The sequence below is a fragment of the Helianthus annuus genome, chromosome 15 (assembly GCF_002127325.2).
Source record: "Helianthus annuus cultivar XRQ/B chromosome 15, HanXRQr2.0-SUNRISE, whole genome shotgun sequence".
Classification (NCBI taxonomy): Eukaryota; Viridiplantae; Streptophyta; class Magnoliopsida; order Asterales; family Asteraceae; genus Helianthus; species Helianthus annuus.
Genome location: NC_035447.2, coordinates 37029671 through 37047924, shown reverse-complemented (window position 1 = coordinate 37047924; position 18254 = coordinate 37029671). Strand labels below are relative to the sequence as shown.

The following is an 18254-nucleotide window of genomic DNA, read 5'->3' as shown; positions in this document are numbered from 1 at the left end:
GTGTTTGTTCTGTTCCATTTGGTTTGGTTGGGTTTTAGGGATATATCCTTTGGTTGAAAGATTTGATGGTAATTGCTAGATTTTGGTGCCTCTTAAAGGATTAGGTCTTATGTTTGAATCACTAGATGTAGAGGCGGTAATTCTGACCCGTTCATGTTTTAATCACTAGACGTAGAGATAGAGGTTGTAATTTTAACCTGTTTTTGTTGGAATATGAGTTGGTAGTTTTGACCCGTTTATGTTTGAATCACTAGACGTAGAGGTGGTAATTTTGCCCGGTTTATATCTGAATCACTAGTCGTAGAGATGTTTTTTTTATATTTTAATAACTAGACGACGTCATCATCGTCATCGTCAGTAGATCCCACCAATAGCAAAGCTAAGGTAGGGTCTGAGGAGGGTAAGATGTAGACAACCTTACCTCTACCCCGTAAGAATAGAGAGGCTGCTTCCAGTGAGACCCCCGGCTCGATAGTAGTTTTGCATCAAGCCATGAACGTAAGGCACATAGCACTCAACAATCGGGACAATGGCCGATTAGTGCATGTACCCTTTTGTCTTTCGGCTATCAACGCCACCACATGATGTATGATTAATCACGAAATTAGTAAAATAACGTTAAAATTAGTGCAAGTTCACTCCCCCCCCCCCCCCCCCCCGAGGGCCCATTTTAATAACTAGACGTAAAGATGGTAATTTTGACCCATTTATGTTTAAACCACTAGACATAGAGATGGTAATTTTGACCCATTTATGTTTGATCACTAGACGTAGAGATGGTAGTTTTGACCCATTTATGTTTGAATCACTAGACAAAAAGATGATAATTTTGACCCATTTATTGGAACATATAGTATTATAGTATTTAGGGTTTATTAGTATCAGGCCCACGGACCTTGTTTATTTCTATATGTTGTAATCGCTATTGAATGAAATGAATGAAGTCAATATATTTAACCATCTTACGATTCGGACTCATTATGCTGGAATCACTAGACATAGATTTAGGTCGTTTTTGAGTCCAGGTGATTTCCTTGTTCGTTTTTAGGGTGTTTTTCCACGTCATCAACATATTTTACATTTATTTTGAATAATCAGTTTATTTATTGTAATAAAACACTAAGTTATTAATATGGAATAACTAACTTTAACAAATTTTATTGTAATAAACTGTTTATTTATTTGCATTTTAATATGTTTAAAAATATGAATAAATTTATAAAATTAAACTAGAAAATTAAAGGAAAAAAAATTAAAGAAAAGGCTTTATTAGGGCATGTTTGGCTAAGCTTATTTAAGTCAAAAAGGACTTTTGGGAAAAAGGACTTTTTGAAAAGGAGTTTTTTAAAAAAAGTATTTGGATTAACTTATGGGGTGGGAAAAGCCAATAAGTCAATAAGTTGTTTTTTAAAAAGTGTTTGGCTTAACTTATTGATGTAAAATGACTAAAAGGGGCATTATTTCATAAGGGATGTTAAAAAATAAGGGGTATATTGGTAATTTGTTGTTTGAAAAGCTATAAGCTGATCAAGAAGTCACAATCTTTTAACTTTTCAAAAACTCTTTTTCCTTCATATCAAAAAGTCATTTTAAAAAGCACTTTTCCATTTGCCAAACACTAAAAACTGCTTATTGGCTTTTTGATAAGTCAATAAGCTAATAAGTTGGTTGGAAAAGCTTAGCCAAACATGCCCTTAGTTGAAGTTACATAGCCATCTTAGAGCATCTACCGTAGACCACAGACCTCCACCTCAGCAAAAGTGCAAAACCTCCCACGGTACGGATCTACTCCCCCCCCCCCCCCCTCATCTCCCCTCATAGTTCTCAACGGACTGTCTGTAAAGGAATTTCCCTTTAGGAACATGCAACGTTTTTGAAGCTTCGATGCCACCTTAGCTAGGTAACAGACATGTCCGAGATGATGCGCTGCTGGTGCTCTCATTGGTTGAAAACATTTAACATGCTCACTTTGTCTTCTTCCTCCCTGTTACAAATAAACTCAACGGAAATTTCCAACCACCACCCGAGATGCAAGAGAAACTGAAGAAACACTAGTCCAAACCATAGGCTTTAGGCTTATGGGTGATGTGGTCTCGACAAGATGGTTAATCTTTAGTCTCTTCTTGATCCGTGGCTGGACTTGTTCTGCAGAATCAATCTACAAAACAAGAACACCGTGAAGCTCGTTACAAGGAGGAGAGGTGGGCGGTTCTCCTTGTAACCACCCTCTGGCGTGATAATAAGTATCGTTTAAGAAGAATAAATGAGCGTTTGTTAAGCCGAAGGTTGGAGAGAAGTATTCTGGGCTGATGGGCCTTGGTACAATTGTCCATGTAAGAGAATATCCACCTGGTCCCCAAGACAGATAGTGTCTATAGAGGTGGGGTGACGTGGCGCAGTGTGACTGGTCATCTGTCACTGTCCAGGTGTACCTTCTGTCGGGCCTGCTATTAGTCGTTAGTGGAGAACGAGTCCCTTACGTGATTCCTCCGTCATGGGAGGTGTAATTGCCAGGCTTGTTACAAGCTGTCTGCCTGCCTGGTCTTGCTACGTGTATTCCTTGTCCTTTCTAAGAGCCGCCGTTACACACGCACACGCAGTGGCGGACCCAGGATTTTTGGACACTGGGGTCCCATTTTTCCGGTGTTCAAATCTTTTGGATCGGTCGTTGTTCGGGTCGGGTTGGGGCGAGAAACATAATAGAAAACAATATCATAACTAAATTACAAGTTTCATGTACTACACATTCAGCTAAATATAGGTGAGAAAAAATTGAAACAGGAAAAAAATAGAGTGATTAATCTAAAATCAGGTTTAAGAAAAAAAAAACACAAAAAAACGAAACAAACAGGCATCAAACCCAAGACCTTTTGTGTGTAAACAAGGGGTTTTACCAGTACACCAGGCTCACTCTCATTGTTATGGGGTCCAACTAAATTATTTTATGAAGTCCATAGAAAATTTTATATACCGCTTCTACTACTTATTAAAAAAAGATTGGGGTCCGGGGACCCTGTTCCGTTTAACGTGGGTCCGCCCCTGTGCACACGGACGTTCCCATGCAGGAAAGTCTAAAATTAGTCAAGTGTTTAGGGGATAGCCGTTGGTATGATCGTGCACGCATATGGTTATGTGCCATTCCGGATCATACCCCTTCAGAAACCAAGCCTCGGTCAATCTCTACTAACAGTCAACTAAACATTAAAGTGATAAAAGGTATAATTGTTTTTACCGTGTCACAATGTTTATGTTTAGATCATAGTATTCGACAAAACACACTCACAATGTTAAGTTGTCATACTTGTCAATTAAATTTCCGTGTGTTACAATAGTATTGACTCATGAATTACAACATATTACAACCAAAACAGGGAATTAAACCACAAAGAGTAAATTGCCATTTTAGTTCCTGAGTTTTGTCTAAATTTGCCATTTTAGTCTAAATAGTTTTTTTTTTGCCTCTGGGTCCCTGACTTTTCCCTTTTGTTGCCATTTTGATCACATACACTAACTCCATCCAAAAACTCCATCTTTAACCAGGGGTATTTTGCGGATTTTCATTTTAAATGTTTTCAATTGCCATTTTGATCCAATTCCAAAAAATCAAAAAAATTCCAAAAAATTCTAAAAAATCATAAAAATTCTAAATAATCATAAAAATTCTAAAAAAAATACAAAAAATCCGTTTCGGCGCGAACCGTTTCGACCCGTACCGTTTCGACCCGAACCATTTCGAGCTAAGCCGTTTCGACGCGAACCGTTTCGAGCTGAACCGTTTCGAGCTGAACCGTTTCGACGCGAACCGTTTCGAGCCGTACCGTTTCGAGCTGAACCGTTTCGAGCGGAACCGTTTCGAGCTGAACTGTTTCGAGCCGAACCGTTTCGAGCGGAACCGTTTCGAGCTGAACTGTTTCGAGCCGAACCGTTTCGAGCTGAACCGTTTCGAACCGAACCGTTTCTAGCTGAACCGTTTCGAACCGAACCGTTTCTAGCCGAACCGTTTCTAGCTGAACCGTTTCGAACCGAACCGTTTCGAGCTGAACCGTTTCGACGCAAACCGTTTTGACCCGTACCGTTTCGAACCGAACCGTTTCGAGCTGACCCGTTTCGACCCGTACCGTTTCGAGCTGAACCGTTTCGACCCGTACCTTTTCGAGGCACGGTTCGCGTCGAAACGATTCAGCTCGAAACGGTGTGGGTCGAAACGATACGGGTCTAAACGGTTCGCGTCGAAACGGTTCGCGTCGAAACGGTTCGGCTCGAAACGGTTCGGCTCGAAACGGTTCAGCTCGAAACGGTACGGGTCGAAACGGTTCAGCTCGAAAGGGTTCAGCTCGAAACGGTTCGGCTCGAAACGGTTCAGGTCGAAACGGTACGGGTCGAAACGGTTCGCCTCGAAACGGTTCAGCTCGAAACGGTTCGGGTTCGAAACGGTTCGCGCCGAGACGGATTTTTTGGATTTTTTAGAATTTTTATTATTTTTTAGAATTTTTTGGATTTTTTTTTATTTTTTGGAATTGGATCAAAATGGCAATTGAAAACATTTAAAATGAAAATCCCCAAAATACCCCTGGTTAAAGATGGTGTTTTTGGATGGAGTTAGTGTATGTGATCAAAATGGCAACAAAAAGGAAAAGCCAGGGACCCAGAGGCAAAAAAAAAACTATTTGGAATAAAATGGCAAATTTAGACAAAACTTACGGACTAAAATGACAATTTACTCAACCACAAATAATGAGTATGTTTTAACACAAGATAAACTTAATAATACATATATAGCATAATTGATGATTGGATGAGACATGCACCACACTTCTTTATTTGCATCCATTATTGTCACGCTCACCTTGCAAATCAAACCCATCTATTTGCAAGTAGCAACCAAGACTCTTCGCGGAGGTAACGATGGCCTTCTTCCATGGAGTGTAGCGTAATTATCGAGGAACAACACGTCTCCTTTCTCCCACTTAAACTGGATGCTTTCTTCCTCGATGATTTCCTCGCATCGCTTCACGATATCCTTTGGTATCTCCGTCCCATCAGCCATCATCGCGGAGCTAAGTTCCTTTCCATACATCCCGACCAACGTGTTGAACCACATTCGTCTCCCTTTCCTTCCCTCAAACACCTTTGTTAGTGGCCTCGGACCCAAAATCGTCTTTATGCTACCGTTTTCTAGCCATTCCACATCCATCCCTAGTGCCCTTGCCCTGTTAGGTTCGCGTCTAAATTAGTAACAACGCGTTGGGTTGATATAATCATGAAACCATAACTATATAACAAATGATAGCTTCACTACTATCATTTTCAAAGTAATCTCTCTAATAAAAGACCCGATTTTCAGTTATTCAGTACACAAAATATTGCTCATCTATACAGTTTTTCCGTTCTTTTGAATTCTTTTAATGTAATTGATATACCTTTTCTCAGCTTCTTGTTGGTCATTTGTTGCAAAAGCATCTTGCCAGCCACGACCTCTCATTGAGGTCGTGTTATCGCTGTTGAGAGCGATGAACGTGTATTTCAGCCCCTTCGCCTCCACTTCCTCCACGAATTCGGGGAACTCCTCCATCATTCGTTCGGTGACCTTAAAGCTCGGTACAAATGGCGTTTCTCCGCCCTCCGGGGGCGGAACTTCACAAAACAGTATTACCTTTTTCGGAAACTCGTTAATCTGTTCATATAATTTTATCAACAACACATACATAAACCTCACTTTGGAAACTTAATATATACCAATATATGTTTTATAAATACTTTAGATAAAAAAATTAATAAAAAATAATAATTTTCAGTTCCGCATGTTCTCGCAATATACATATGTGGGTTTGACATACCAGAACCATTTCATGATGATAATAAATGAACTCCGAAAGAGGTCCTTCATTCGCGGTCCAAATCCTCTTGTGGATATGCGTTCGAGGGGCGGGACCAACATACCGGATATCCTCCCAACCAAACGTCTCAACGATGTCATTAAACTCGACCGCATTCTTGACATCAAACCCTCGTAGCAAAACCGCACTATTCTTTGTCACCATATCATCAAACCACTCTTTGTTGTTCCCAAGAGCCTCGAGTAGTGACTCGATCCCATTCTTGCTTGCCTCTGGCGGCGTGAGCACCAACGGCAAGGTCTCACCGTCGACCAACTTCTCGCCTTCGCATTTCCCGACCTTAAATTCCTTGCAGTTGTACTCCATTTTGGTGACTTTCTTGATGGTTAATTATGGGAATGAATGACAGAGACTAGGGGATTTAAGGAGTATATATAGCCACAATCATATATTAGTGGTTCCAAAAACTGGTTTGGTTTTAGCCCACCCAATCATAATGATGATCATATCAAAGATGCATTCTTGTCTCAAGTATAAAGACAATTAAGATTTAATTTCTACCTTTTGTTTCTTTGTTCATAAAGGCCGAAAGATTCGGTTCTTTGTTAGAGGAAAATACTACAAAGGAAAAGTACAAAGATATATATTTTTAAAGTTTAAGATCTAACATTTGTCGACTTATATTGTATTTAGATGGTTTATATGTACATATATAGAGGGCACATTTGTAGATAATATAAGAATTTTTTGACAAAAAAATAGGGTTTAGGGCTTGATCGTGTTTGATTTGGAACTATATAGAGTTGTGTTTTTTACAATTTTTTATTTAAAAAAAAGTATCAAACTTGCCTTGTTTCATTTGTTATATCGATTCATCGGTTTGAGATCTTTGTAATTCTATAATTAAGCATTGTTTATAAACCGACAGTTCGAAATATATACAAGCTGTTTTTAACTGTTTGATGGTTTATGGTTTAGAACTTGAAATTGGTCGTTTAACATTTTGTTGTTGTTGTTGTTGTTGTTGAAATTAATTGTATTAAATTATCCAAACGTAATGCTAAAGGATATACTTACCGAACCCACATGCAAAATGGCGATTACAAGATTATTTGTCTATTATTGATTTATTTCACTTTTAGTGTGGGACGGCCAAAAGAACCCCATATATTAATTAGGCATTTAGAAATTGGATATCGTGATTAACTATAAATATTTAGCTTTAATTAGTAGATATAAAATTATGTTTAACTTTCTGTTTTGAAATTATGAGTTCATAAGTAATGGACAAAAACATTTCAATATGGAGAATCATTTAACAAACGCTAGCTGCAATTTTCCCAACTATTGAACCCGAATTCTACCATCCTTATTCCCGAATTCAAATTTCAAAAATTTCCCCAATTTTAGCAACCTTTTTTAATTCAAATTTAATTGTATAAACGGGTAAAATTTTTACTATGTTAAATTATGTGTCTTATGTATTTTCTCGTATTTAGTAATTAGCTATCATTTTTTGAATTTCAACATCTATGATCTATATGTTAAATTTAGATTTTTCCTATATAATAGAGCTTGAGATAGGTAGAGGATCCTGTAAAAAGTGCTCAAAGAGTGAGTAGTGTATTATAACACTATATATAATACTATATAACACCATATAAACACCGTATAACAATATGTAACACCATATAATATCATATAACACTATGTAACACTATATAACATTATATAACAAATATAACACTATAGTTTGTCTGATAGCATGTCTATGATAGATGTATAGTGTTATATTTGTTATATAATGTTATATAGTGTTATATGGTATTATATGGTGTTACATATTTGTTATACGGTGTTTATATGGTGTTATATAGTATTATATATAGTGTTATAATACACTTCTCACACTTCAGACCCTTTTTACACTATCCTTACCCCTTGAGATACTAGTTTATGTATTCAACAATATGTCACTTTTCTATGAGTTTATTCTCTCTATTTATTATTTTGCTTTGCGTCATTAGTTGTGAATTTGACTTAGAATATCAAACTTAGTTGCGATAGTGTAATGAACGAGTCGGGCATAGATACATATATTTCCATGTACAAGTCGAGATACATATATTTCCATGTACAAGTCGAGTTGTTAATGATATCATCTAACACAAGTAGATCGTTACCTCTGTTAAAACTTAAGACTCGAGCGTGTTTTCTTTCATCCTCGGTGCCTTTTCTCTCACAAAATCTCTAATAAATTATTACAAATGTATATATAGTAACGTATAAATTTCAAGGTAAGACATTTTAGTAGTAGCAGTAGAATTGAAGCCGATAATGATTATTTCTCCGTCCCTTGTTCCATACATCAACAAGAACAATAAAAGAGTTAATTACTGTTTTCGTCCTTGTTGTTTGTAAAAAAATCATTATTTCCGTCTATTAGTTTAAAAATTGCGATTCAGTCCCTGTGGTTTCACTTTCGTAACCATTTCAGTCCACCTCGTAACCATTTCAGTCCTTGTACTTAACAGAATATTGGATTGAAATGGTTACGAAAGTAAAACCACAAGGACTGAAATGGTTACAAAAGTGAAACTATAGGGACTGAAATCACAATTTTTAAACTGATGGACTGAAATAATGATTTTTGACAAACCACTGAGACAAAAACGGTAATTAACTCATAATAAAATTAAGGAAACTTTCAAAAGGAAAACACAATACCAATTACCAAACCACGGTTTATGGAATAAATCTTGGTCTTTCTCTCTAGGGCTATCTTTTATTATTAATTGTGTTTTTCCCAAGTGATAGACCCATCTTTCTTTATCTCTTTCGATTTCTCTCGTGTGAATGTTAAACAATAATAACTAAATTTTCACTTATTATTCTTACTCAAAACTTTATACAACAAACACCTTTTTAAAGAATGACGAAATCAGGAATTTTCTCCTTCACTGACTATGGTTTTTTATAACATAAAGGTTGATTTGTGTAAAAATATTATTTTACAACATAAAGGTTGATTTGTGCAAAAATATTATTATATATATAGTAGAGTATTTTCTTTTTTGCAAAAACATTATTATTTGTTAATTATTATATATTTATAAACATATATAAAAAATTAGTTTTAATTTCATTTTATAAAAATTATGGTTTTAATATTTTTATAAAGTAAATACTAATGACAAGATAAATTACTATTTATATAAAGTATAGATAAAAAACACAAATTCTTTTAAATAAAGTTATTGTAATATCCGGAATAAAGTATATTTGCACAAATCAACCTCTATGTTATAAAATACCATAGTACCCTCACATGAAAAAGCATGTGAGGTAACTTAACTGAGTTTGTGGAAGACATTAGTTATAAAGGTTATAGAATGTAATAAAACAAGAACATGAAGGTTGGGTGTAGCCGATTTTATAATGAAAGGTATAAAGTGCAGTTTAGGTATAATATAAAGGTTGATGTATGTAATTTTATCTAAAAAATACTCCTTCACCACCTTAAAGACTCTCAACTCACTTTCAACTCTTACACATCTATTCATTTCTTTAAAGAACTCACTATTATATTATATATATATAGTTAATGAGAGCTGATGAATAGTAACTTTATTTTTAAAATAATATATAGCTTTTTATTATTTTTTATTTAATGTATTATAATTGTTTTATTATTATATTTACTTTTAATAATATATTTTATTTTATTTTTTCCTTTTCTAAAACCATATATTTCGTTTTTCACTTTATAATAATTCGTTTTTTTCTTTTTAATATAGTTAGCGAGAGAGGATTAATAGTAATTTTATTTTTTAAATAATATATAGCTTTCTATTATTTTTTATTTAATATATTATAATTGTTTTATTATTATATTTACTTTTAACAAGATATTTTATTTCATTTTTCCTTTTTTAAAACCATATATTTCCTTTACCGTTTTTTAATAATTCTTTTTTTTCTTTTTTTAGAACATATATTAATTTATCACATAATTAGATACTTTTTTTAATAATTTATGTTTCTAACTTTTTTTCTAAAAACTTAAGTACGTAGTTGTGCTTCATTTTTTACCTCGACATTCCGTTATAAGTTTTGTTAAAAACGAAGTTGTATTTAAAATAAAATGTTTTTTTTGGTATCATCAAACGGTACAATGATAAATTAAACTGTTCTAATGGTTTAACTTTCTAAACAACATGCTTTATTTTCAAATCACGCTTGTTTTACATTATCATTTGCTAGGTTTCGCCGCAATGCGCGACGTCAAAAAAAGCTAGTTAATATTAATGTGTAGGAATGTATATCTTAAAATACTATGACGTTTTTTTTTGAACATTTATTTAGAATCCATTATTAATAATTAAATAATAGAGTAAAGTACAGTATCAGTACCTAAGGTTTACATCCGCTCACAGTTCCAGTTCCTATTTTGAAAAAAAATAACACTCTAGTCCCTGACGTATTCAATTGCTCACAATTAAAACCTTTGACCGTACTGGCGTTAGTTGACTGTTAAGTCTTTTAACTTCAGGGGGGGCGTAATGGTAAATTCACTAAAGTTAGAAACTTATACTATTAATACACCCCCCAAACTTCTTTTGTAAGCTACAATACACTCCCCCATCTCCCCCAAACACTCCGGCGACTCCACAGCTCCGGCGAACTTCCTCCGAACTTCCTCTGATCGTCTTTAAAATGAGGCAATGCGCGGTCATTTTGTTCACATTACACGTCGTGGGTAAGATTTGAATGAAATTTGTGTTTTTCATGTCCGTATATGTTTGATTTCGTTCGTTCCAGTTGTATGAAACCTGAAATTTGGGTTGTTTATGTTTGATTCCAGTTGGGTTAAGGGTGCAGGTGACCAGGACGTATGTCAAGATCCATTATTGGGTCCTGATGAGGAATGTGTAACACCCCGTGTTGCGAAGGTCAAAATCAAAGTCAAGATTGAAGCCAAAAGAAGAAAAGATAGCTAATTGCTATCTGGCACTCCTTGCTCAACTCCTATTTTGACTTCTTTGACTTGTAATCGAATCTATTTATTTAATCGCATTAGTTGTATTATGTGGAGTACTTATTAATAATCGAGGTTTAATCGCTATTTATCGCTTATCGCATCGCAATCGCATTCGCAACCCGAATCAAGCGTTCTGGATATTGTTTTACGTGTGTGTGCTCTTTATATGTTACTTGTGCATGTTTAATTATGTTTATGTTGTGGTGGATAATCAAAACGCAATCGCAACTCTACCGCAACCGAATCGCAGACGCTAAATGCAAGTTATTTATAGTGATTGTATGTTAGATATAGTAGTTGGGATTAATAGTGTAACTAATGGGTAATTCTATCGCATCGCCCACTCGAAACGCATCGCCACGCTCAACACACGAATAGAAATTACAAAACTCAACACGCCGGACACCGGATCGAGTGGCCACCCGATCGAGTGACCATCCGACCGGATTGCCACCCGATCGAGTCGCCATCCGATCGGTGGCCCATCCGATTCTATGCACTTTCCCTTTTTGGAAACCTATAAATACCCTCACTTGTCACATCACTTGATGTGACAGCTCCTCTGCTCGACCAGCTCGCTTTAGCCATTCTTTCTCTCGATTTCTCGCGATTCTTGTAAGTTTTCAACCTAAATCTTGTACTTCTATGATCTACACACACTTCTTCATCATTCTATCTTTTGAATCTTAACTTTTAACCGTGAAATCAATGGATTTGAGGTGTTCTAGGGTGATGTCATCATGGAGTTCTTATGAACTTCATGTTTTGGCTTCAATCCACCAAGAACAACTTAGATCTGGTCGATTTCCAAATGAATAAACAAAGATCTTGCATAGATCTGAACATATTCAAGGTGAAAAGGATTGAAAGATGGTTTTCAAACTTCTTTCAACTCTTTTACACTCAATGCACTCAAAACCGATAGAATCGGAGCTTGTTCTGACCTTCTACTCCTTCTTAGTGATGTGTTGGTTCAAGACCTGGGTTCTACCAAAGAGATAACCGATTCCGGGATAAACATGAACAACCGTCACGAACCAGTGAACGGGTCAGATCTGGGTGATTCCTGTTCGATCGGGTCACTGGGGTCTTGACGAGGTTCTATTGTTTAGCGCGTTATCACACCATCTCGATCAAAACTACAAACTTTCAAAACTATCAAGTGTTAGGACGATCAGGTCGTTGGGACAGATTGTCGTCCGATCGGAGTGCAATCCGATCGGATTGCCATCCGATCGGACAGCCACCCGTTCGGCTTACACTTGATCCCACACTTGAACCTTTATTTCAACTTTTCAAGTTTTGAACATCGAAACAGATTGCCGTCCGATCGGATTGTCATCCGATCGAACGACCATCCGACCATGTGATGTTTGGAATTTCAACACTTAAACAATTTTCAACATGTTCAATGCATTACCAGTTCTAACGGATTGCCACCTGATCGGTAGACCATCCGATCGAGTGACAACACTGTTGTGAACTTGTTCTCTGAGAAATACCTCGTCGAACGGATTGTCATCCGATCAAACCGCCGTTTGATCGAATGACCTGAAAGGCAGAGATACTTCTCTGTTTTCAAAATGCTACAACAAAAACTTCAATAGGCAAACCATCATACACAAAACGAGGTGTCAATCCAATCGAATGGCCATCCGATCGGATGACCATCCGAACGGATTGACATCCGATCGACTGGCTATCCGATCGGATTGTCATCCGCTCGGATTACCATCCGACACTTATCACTTTGCACCGTTTTACGCGTCGCTTATCATTTATGATATTGTTAACTGTTCAGGCTAATATCTCTCAGCACTCCCTTCAATCCAAGGCAGTGTTTATTAAGTTAAACGCTATCTGTGAGTATACTTGATCCCTTTTTGCTTTACGCACTTTTGGGTGTTACATACGTTACTTATTCTAAATCACAATCGACACACAACGCAAACACTATTTATACACTAACCGTTATTGCATGCTACGTGTTATTCGATGAATGCTTGTATGTTATGTTAACACAGTGATTGTTGCCTGACACCTTAGCAACGATAGTACTATAGTTTGGACTCAGCACATGTCGTGGACAGGGGTTGTTAAGGGCTTTACTTCACGTGTCCCAGTGGAGATATGTGTTGCGCATTCTACAACTTGCAGTCACGTCTGTGCATATTTCCCTGTCGATAACCTACTTGCCTTCACTTTATACATGTTCCATGCTGGTTATGCGTAAACTATTTCGAACTCTATTATGTTATATCAAACTTGTATGCTCACCTTTACACTATGTGTATTGACCTCTACTTTAACGTATGTGACAGGTGTTTGAATGCTTAGGATGCTTGCTTGTTAATTGCTGGAATCAAGACTAGGTTGGAGTCTAGAAACAAACTTAATAAAAATCTGAGTTGTCGGAACAGTTTGCTTGTTTTTGAGACAATTATCTGTAATAACTATTTTTACTTTATCTGTTAGTAGTACGGGATATTAACGTTAAGGATTTGGTAATTTAATAGTTGTTGTGGAAACTCATGGACAATCTGTTTCGCTCAGTGCTGCGCCCCGATGATTCCGCCATCGGTTGGGGTGTGACAGAATGGCAGGGGGTTCCGGGTGGAACTCTGTTTCCAACATCGGGGGTAGATGTGTTGCTGCACCTCTGTAAATAGATGATGCATATATAATATATTAAATTTTGTGGATGATTTGGGTTGGGTTGATCAAATTTTGGGATTGAATGATAATCACCAAACTATTAGGGTATGTAGAACGGTTTAAAAATGTTATTTTGTTTGGATAACTGATCGTTTCTTTTTTTTGTTATGGAACTCTATTAATGGTCACTGAATGGTGAAATATAATGTTTATTTAAATTGTATCAGTTTGAGATCACTGGATATTAGTTTGAGATGTATCAGTTGAAGTTTGCAGCATATCAGTTGATATTAGGATCAAAGGATATTAGTTGAAATCAGTTGATGTTTGTTTATGTTTATGTGCTTAGGATCAGATGATATTATGTGCAGCATATCAGTTAAAGTTTGCAGCATATTTATGTTTTATGTGTTTAAGATCAAAGGATATTAGTTGAAGTTTGCACATAAGTAGATGATTTGAAGGGTGTTTAGGATAAATGACATTGCTGGACATAAGTAGATGGATCAGTTGCTGCACATAAGAATTGTTGGTTTGCTGCACATTAAGTTTTGAACTGCACATAAGGCTTTGAACAAGAAATGCACAATTGGACTTAATTATAAGTTAAACACATGCTGCACATTAAGTTTTCTAATTGTATGTACAATTGAACTTGGTTATAAGTTGAACAGGCATGATAGACTTTGTTTTGCACTATTAAGTATGATTTGTCAATCACTTGAACAGGGAGCATACATCTTGGCTCGGATAACATGAACTGTTTGACCAGATAAAGTCAAACCCAGTTCACCCTGATTACACGCATTCCAATTCTGGTTAAATTTGTTGATCTCTTCTTGTTGTTGTGTTAGTACCTTGATCTTGTTGTTTAATTTTCTGGTTAAATGTGGTTTGTTACTAGATTAAGAAAAACATTTGAAAATGGAGGGAAATTAAGAAATCAACCTACAGGGACTGAATTTGTAAGTAAAGTTTTGGGGGTATTTTAGTCTTTTCACAGAAATATAAACGGTCAGTTAGTGCCAGACCCTTAATTGTGAGCAATTGAATACGTCAGGGACTGGAGTGTTGATTTTTTCAAAATAGGGACTGAAACTTGCGAGCGGGTGTAAACCACAGGGACAGAAATTGTGCTTTACTCTAAATAATATTATTTACCATACAAATAGTATATACCCGGGGACAAAAATTATACTTTACTCTAAATAATATTATTTACCATACAAATAGTGTCTGAATTTATAAGAATGTAAAAATTATGATTTTCTCATGTTATTAAACCAAATATTTAAGGTCATGTTTTCTAAGAAAAAGTTATAGATAGAGTAAATGAATACAAAAAAACCGGTTATGTAATCAATGTAACAATGGTATTTTTGGATTATACTACATTGCTACTCTCAAAGACTCAAAACAATGACTTACCCATATCGATACAAACGATATTGTTATCTCCACACCATTGGGTAGTAAGTATTTTAATAGTAATATATCTTGATAGGCAGCATATGAGGAAGTCGTTAAGATGATACTAGTCCAATACACTTTATAGTCCAAGGTCTCAAATGATCGTCTGTTTTACAATGTTGTAGTAATCGCTAGCCGGGCGGTGGGGTATGAACTAGTGATTAATCGGGATTTATTGGGGATTAATCGGAACTAACAGAAATTAATCGAGATTAATTGTGATTAATCCAGGATTAATCGGCGTCTAGTCAGGATTTTTATAACTATGAAAGTTTCATGATTATACAAACCCAAACAAATAAGCTTACAATCTATACATATAATAAAAGAAACCTCTTTGAGGACATGTATCAATCAACGAGGGTACCTAAACAAATGACTCCTGATCTGATTAAAAAAGTTTTTTTTTTTTTTATAAATATCATTTAAGTGTGATAATATATTTTGTTCAATATTTGAATAATTCATGGTTGTTTGTTGCCTCTAATGATTTAAAGATAAATTTAATCCATTAAATTTTTTAAATCTTCCATTCAAATTTTATCTAACATTGGTGTTGGGTTTTGAATTATTTATTCAATATTAGGATAAAGGATTCAACTGACAAGCGATTGGATCGACACTTTATTTGAAGAAATCTTTATTGGAAATGAATTGTGTCAATGTGGTCAACAAAATCAATTCTCATTTTTTTTATTTCTAATTTTAATATCCTTCCTTTTGTTTAATTTTTTCTACCGTATATTATGTTGATTTACTTACTCTTTATTAATTTTTCAATGACTAATGTTATAGTAACTTTACTTCTAAATTACACCAAATAGATCCTAATCTATCATTATGTTGATTCACTCTCTTTATTAATTTTTTCAATGGCGAATGTTACTTTTTGTGTTTAACGTATAGTGCATTCATAAGTTCCCATATCTTTTAAAAAACTTAAACATATTAAGCATAGGTATTTGGTGTCTTAATAGATAGATATATTTTTCATATAACTAAGTTTTTTCATTAGCAATTTTGGAACAGAATGCTTCCCTATAACGAAATCGTTTGTTTTTTGATGCTATAACTTTTTCTTATTATCACGAAAACTAAACTTTGTATTAATATATTATCATTAGTTTTTTTATGATATAACTTTTTTTTATTATTTACTATACAAAATTATATTTACTTAACCCATGTATTACCCAAGATTTTTAAAGATATAACTTTTTTTTATTATTTGGTATATAAATTACATTTGTTAAATCCATACAATACACTAGTTGTTTAAGGATATATTATTTTTATTATTTAGTATATAAAATTACATTTAGTAAACCCGTGTAATACACAGGGTTCTAACCTAGTATTATATAATTAAAATTAAACTTAAAAAGTTTACATGTAAATGGTTTAAGTTGAACATAACGTACAGTGGCGGAACTAGCCCAGAAAGTTAGGGGTATTCTATTTTTTTTTTAGGATCAAGGGTATCCTTTATATAACAGAAACGGAATTGAGGAGTATTTTTACACTATAAAAATGGAGCTAAGAGATATTTTTACACTACGGAGACGGGGTTGAGGGGTAGCCCGTGCTACCCCTTTTAACACTCTATGTCCGCCACTGATAACATATATCACCTATTCATACATGTGTCCAAACCTGCAACTTTTTTTTATCAATCACATCTAGTTGTTTCACAAGTGGAGATCTCACTAAAAACAGCATCTTTATTCTACAGGGTAACTCAGACCATACATTAGCTTTGTTATTTGTGGAATTTACTGAATATGATAATGACAACATCTAGTTGTTGTGGTATTCCTTTCCGGATACGATTATAGCTTTGTAATCTCTTTTCTAATAGTTTTTGGTTATCTATAAAATAATTTTTGATATTTTCCCAAGTATAAGAAACGACTATATATAGTAAAGACAAAAGAACATAGACATACACATTAATGGTCTTGAAAAGATGAAATCATGAAACTTTTTTGTGACCTCTAGTCTACAAATACTCGGAGTAATACAACCATACCATGAGGAAGCTGGGAACAAACATTCACCTAATTTTATTTTACTTCAAAAGGAAACCGAAAAGGAAAAAAAAACCCAACATAGCCTTCACATTCGCGGTATGTACCTAAATAACTTGTAAAAAACACCAACAAAGCTCTAGTAGTCATTGCCTGCATTTTGGTTTCTCACACCACGGCCCCTCCCGCCATACCCGTATCCTCCTCGTCCATAATAACCGCCACCTCGTGACCGCCCTCCACGATAGGGACCACGCCCACCCCTACCACCCCCTCTGTACCTAGAAAATTCTCCAAATGTCTGCAGCAGATCACCATAACACGTTAGCATAGTGATGGCCAATGTAGCACGTAAAATCGTTCAACCAAAACACGACCCATATATTTGTGTCAAAGGCATTAGTCCTAATCCAGACACTTAAATAGGGACCCGTTTACCCTATTTATCTTTTTTTTTTTTTTTTTTTTGAAAAGCAACTTTCATACCCTATTTATCTTATATGAGTCAAACAAGTTGGCCAGTTGTAAAGTTGTAAATGTGTTAAACATGTCATAAACGGGTCGGTAGATTGCAATAAATGAGTTAAACAGGTTGTAAACGTGCTGACGGGTCAACCTGATTGATTAAAACTGGTATATAGGTCACCTGTTTAGTTACACTGGTTAAAACAGGTCAACCAAACACGACCTGTTCGCTAACCAAGTTACATATGACAACCCAATACTTGATTATTTTTGCATCTTGTCAGGATTTGCCTCCCCTGAAAAAACCCTACCGCCAAAGAAAATCGATTATCTTAGTATATCTTACCTCAGTATCTAGTTTCATTTGTTCAGAGAATCTCGTCCTTCCATAATTTGATTGACGATCAGATGTGTTGCTTGATAAAGTATCAAAAAAGTCGTCTTTACTATAAACAGGCTGTAGACCATCGTAGGGTAGATTATTAATTATCAAGATTTGATAGAATTAATTAATTTAAAATAACAATAACGGTCAACAGGTCACCTTAACATCAACTTTGGGTAAGTTGGGATCCATTTCCTCTTCTGATTCTTCCTCATCCGTAGCATTTTCATCTTTTTCCTTTGACCCGGACCTGTTCTTTCCCAAAGTACCCCAGACTTCGTCCTTGTTGAATTTCTCATTCATTGCATCAAAATCAAACTCCTCGGTAAACTTCATCACGTGTCTTGATCCCTGTATAATTTAACAAAATAGAG

General features: G+C 35.3%; 2 protein-coding genes across 2 annotated transcripts; both read right to left on the bottom strand.

Annotated features, from left to right (window-relative positions):
- Positions 1-4697: 4697 nt before the first annotated feature.
- On the bottom strand, positions 4698-6271 carry LOC110911334 (clavaminate synthase-like protein At3g21360). The gene is made up of 3 exons (XM_022155939.2): positions 5838-6271; positions 5421-5674; positions 4698-5210 (listed from the first exon to the last, which is right to left on the bottom strand). The coding sequence occupies exons 1-3, from the start codon at positions 6201-6203 to the stop codon at positions 4865-4867; spliced, it is 966 nt and encodes a 321-aa protein (XP_022011631.1). The 5' UTR covers positions 6204-6271; the 3' UTR covers positions 4698-4864.
- Positions 6272-16924: 10653 nt separating this feature from the next.
- Positions 16925-18245, bottom strand: LOC110911335 (protein decapping 5). The gene is made up of 3 exons (XM_035983773.1): positions 18040-18245; positions 17842-17952; positions 16925-17331 (listed from the first exon to the last, which is right to left on the bottom strand). The coding sequence occupies exons 1-3, from the start codon at positions 18214-18216 to the stop codon at positions 17170-17172; spliced, it is 450 nt and encodes a 149-aa protein (XP_035839666.1). The 5' UTR covers positions 18217-18245; the 3' UTR covers positions 16925-17169.
- Positions 18246-18254: the final 9 nt, after the last annotated feature.

Excerpts from the sequence above, each read along its gene's own strand:
- LOC110911334 (XM_022155939.2), bottom strand. The coding sequence starts at position 6,203 with ATGGAGTACAACTGCAAGGAATTTAAGGTCGGGAAATGCGAAGGCGAG. Across the intron at positions 5,675-5,837 it reads ATCATCATGAAATGGTTCTG|ATTAACGAGTTTCCGAAAAA; the intron begins GTATGTCAAACC and ends TTATATGAACAG. Across the intron at positions 5,211-5,420 it reads CAACAAGAAGCTGAGAAAAG|GGCAAGGGCACTAGGGATGG; the intron begins GTATATCAATTA and ends CGAACCTAACAG.
- LOC110911335 (XM_035983773.1), bottom strand. The coding sequence starts at position 18,216 with ATGAAGTTTACCGAGGAGTTTGATTTTGATGCAATGAATGAGAAATTC. Across the intron at positions 17,953-18,039 it reads TACCCAAAGTTGATGTTAAG|CCTGTTTATAGTAAAGACGA; the intron begins GTGACCTGTTGA and ends GATGGTCTACAG. Across the intron at positions 17,332-17,841 it reads AAATGAAACTAGATACTGAG|ACATTTGGAGAATTTTCTAG; the intron begins GTAAGATATACT and ends GATCTGCTGCAG.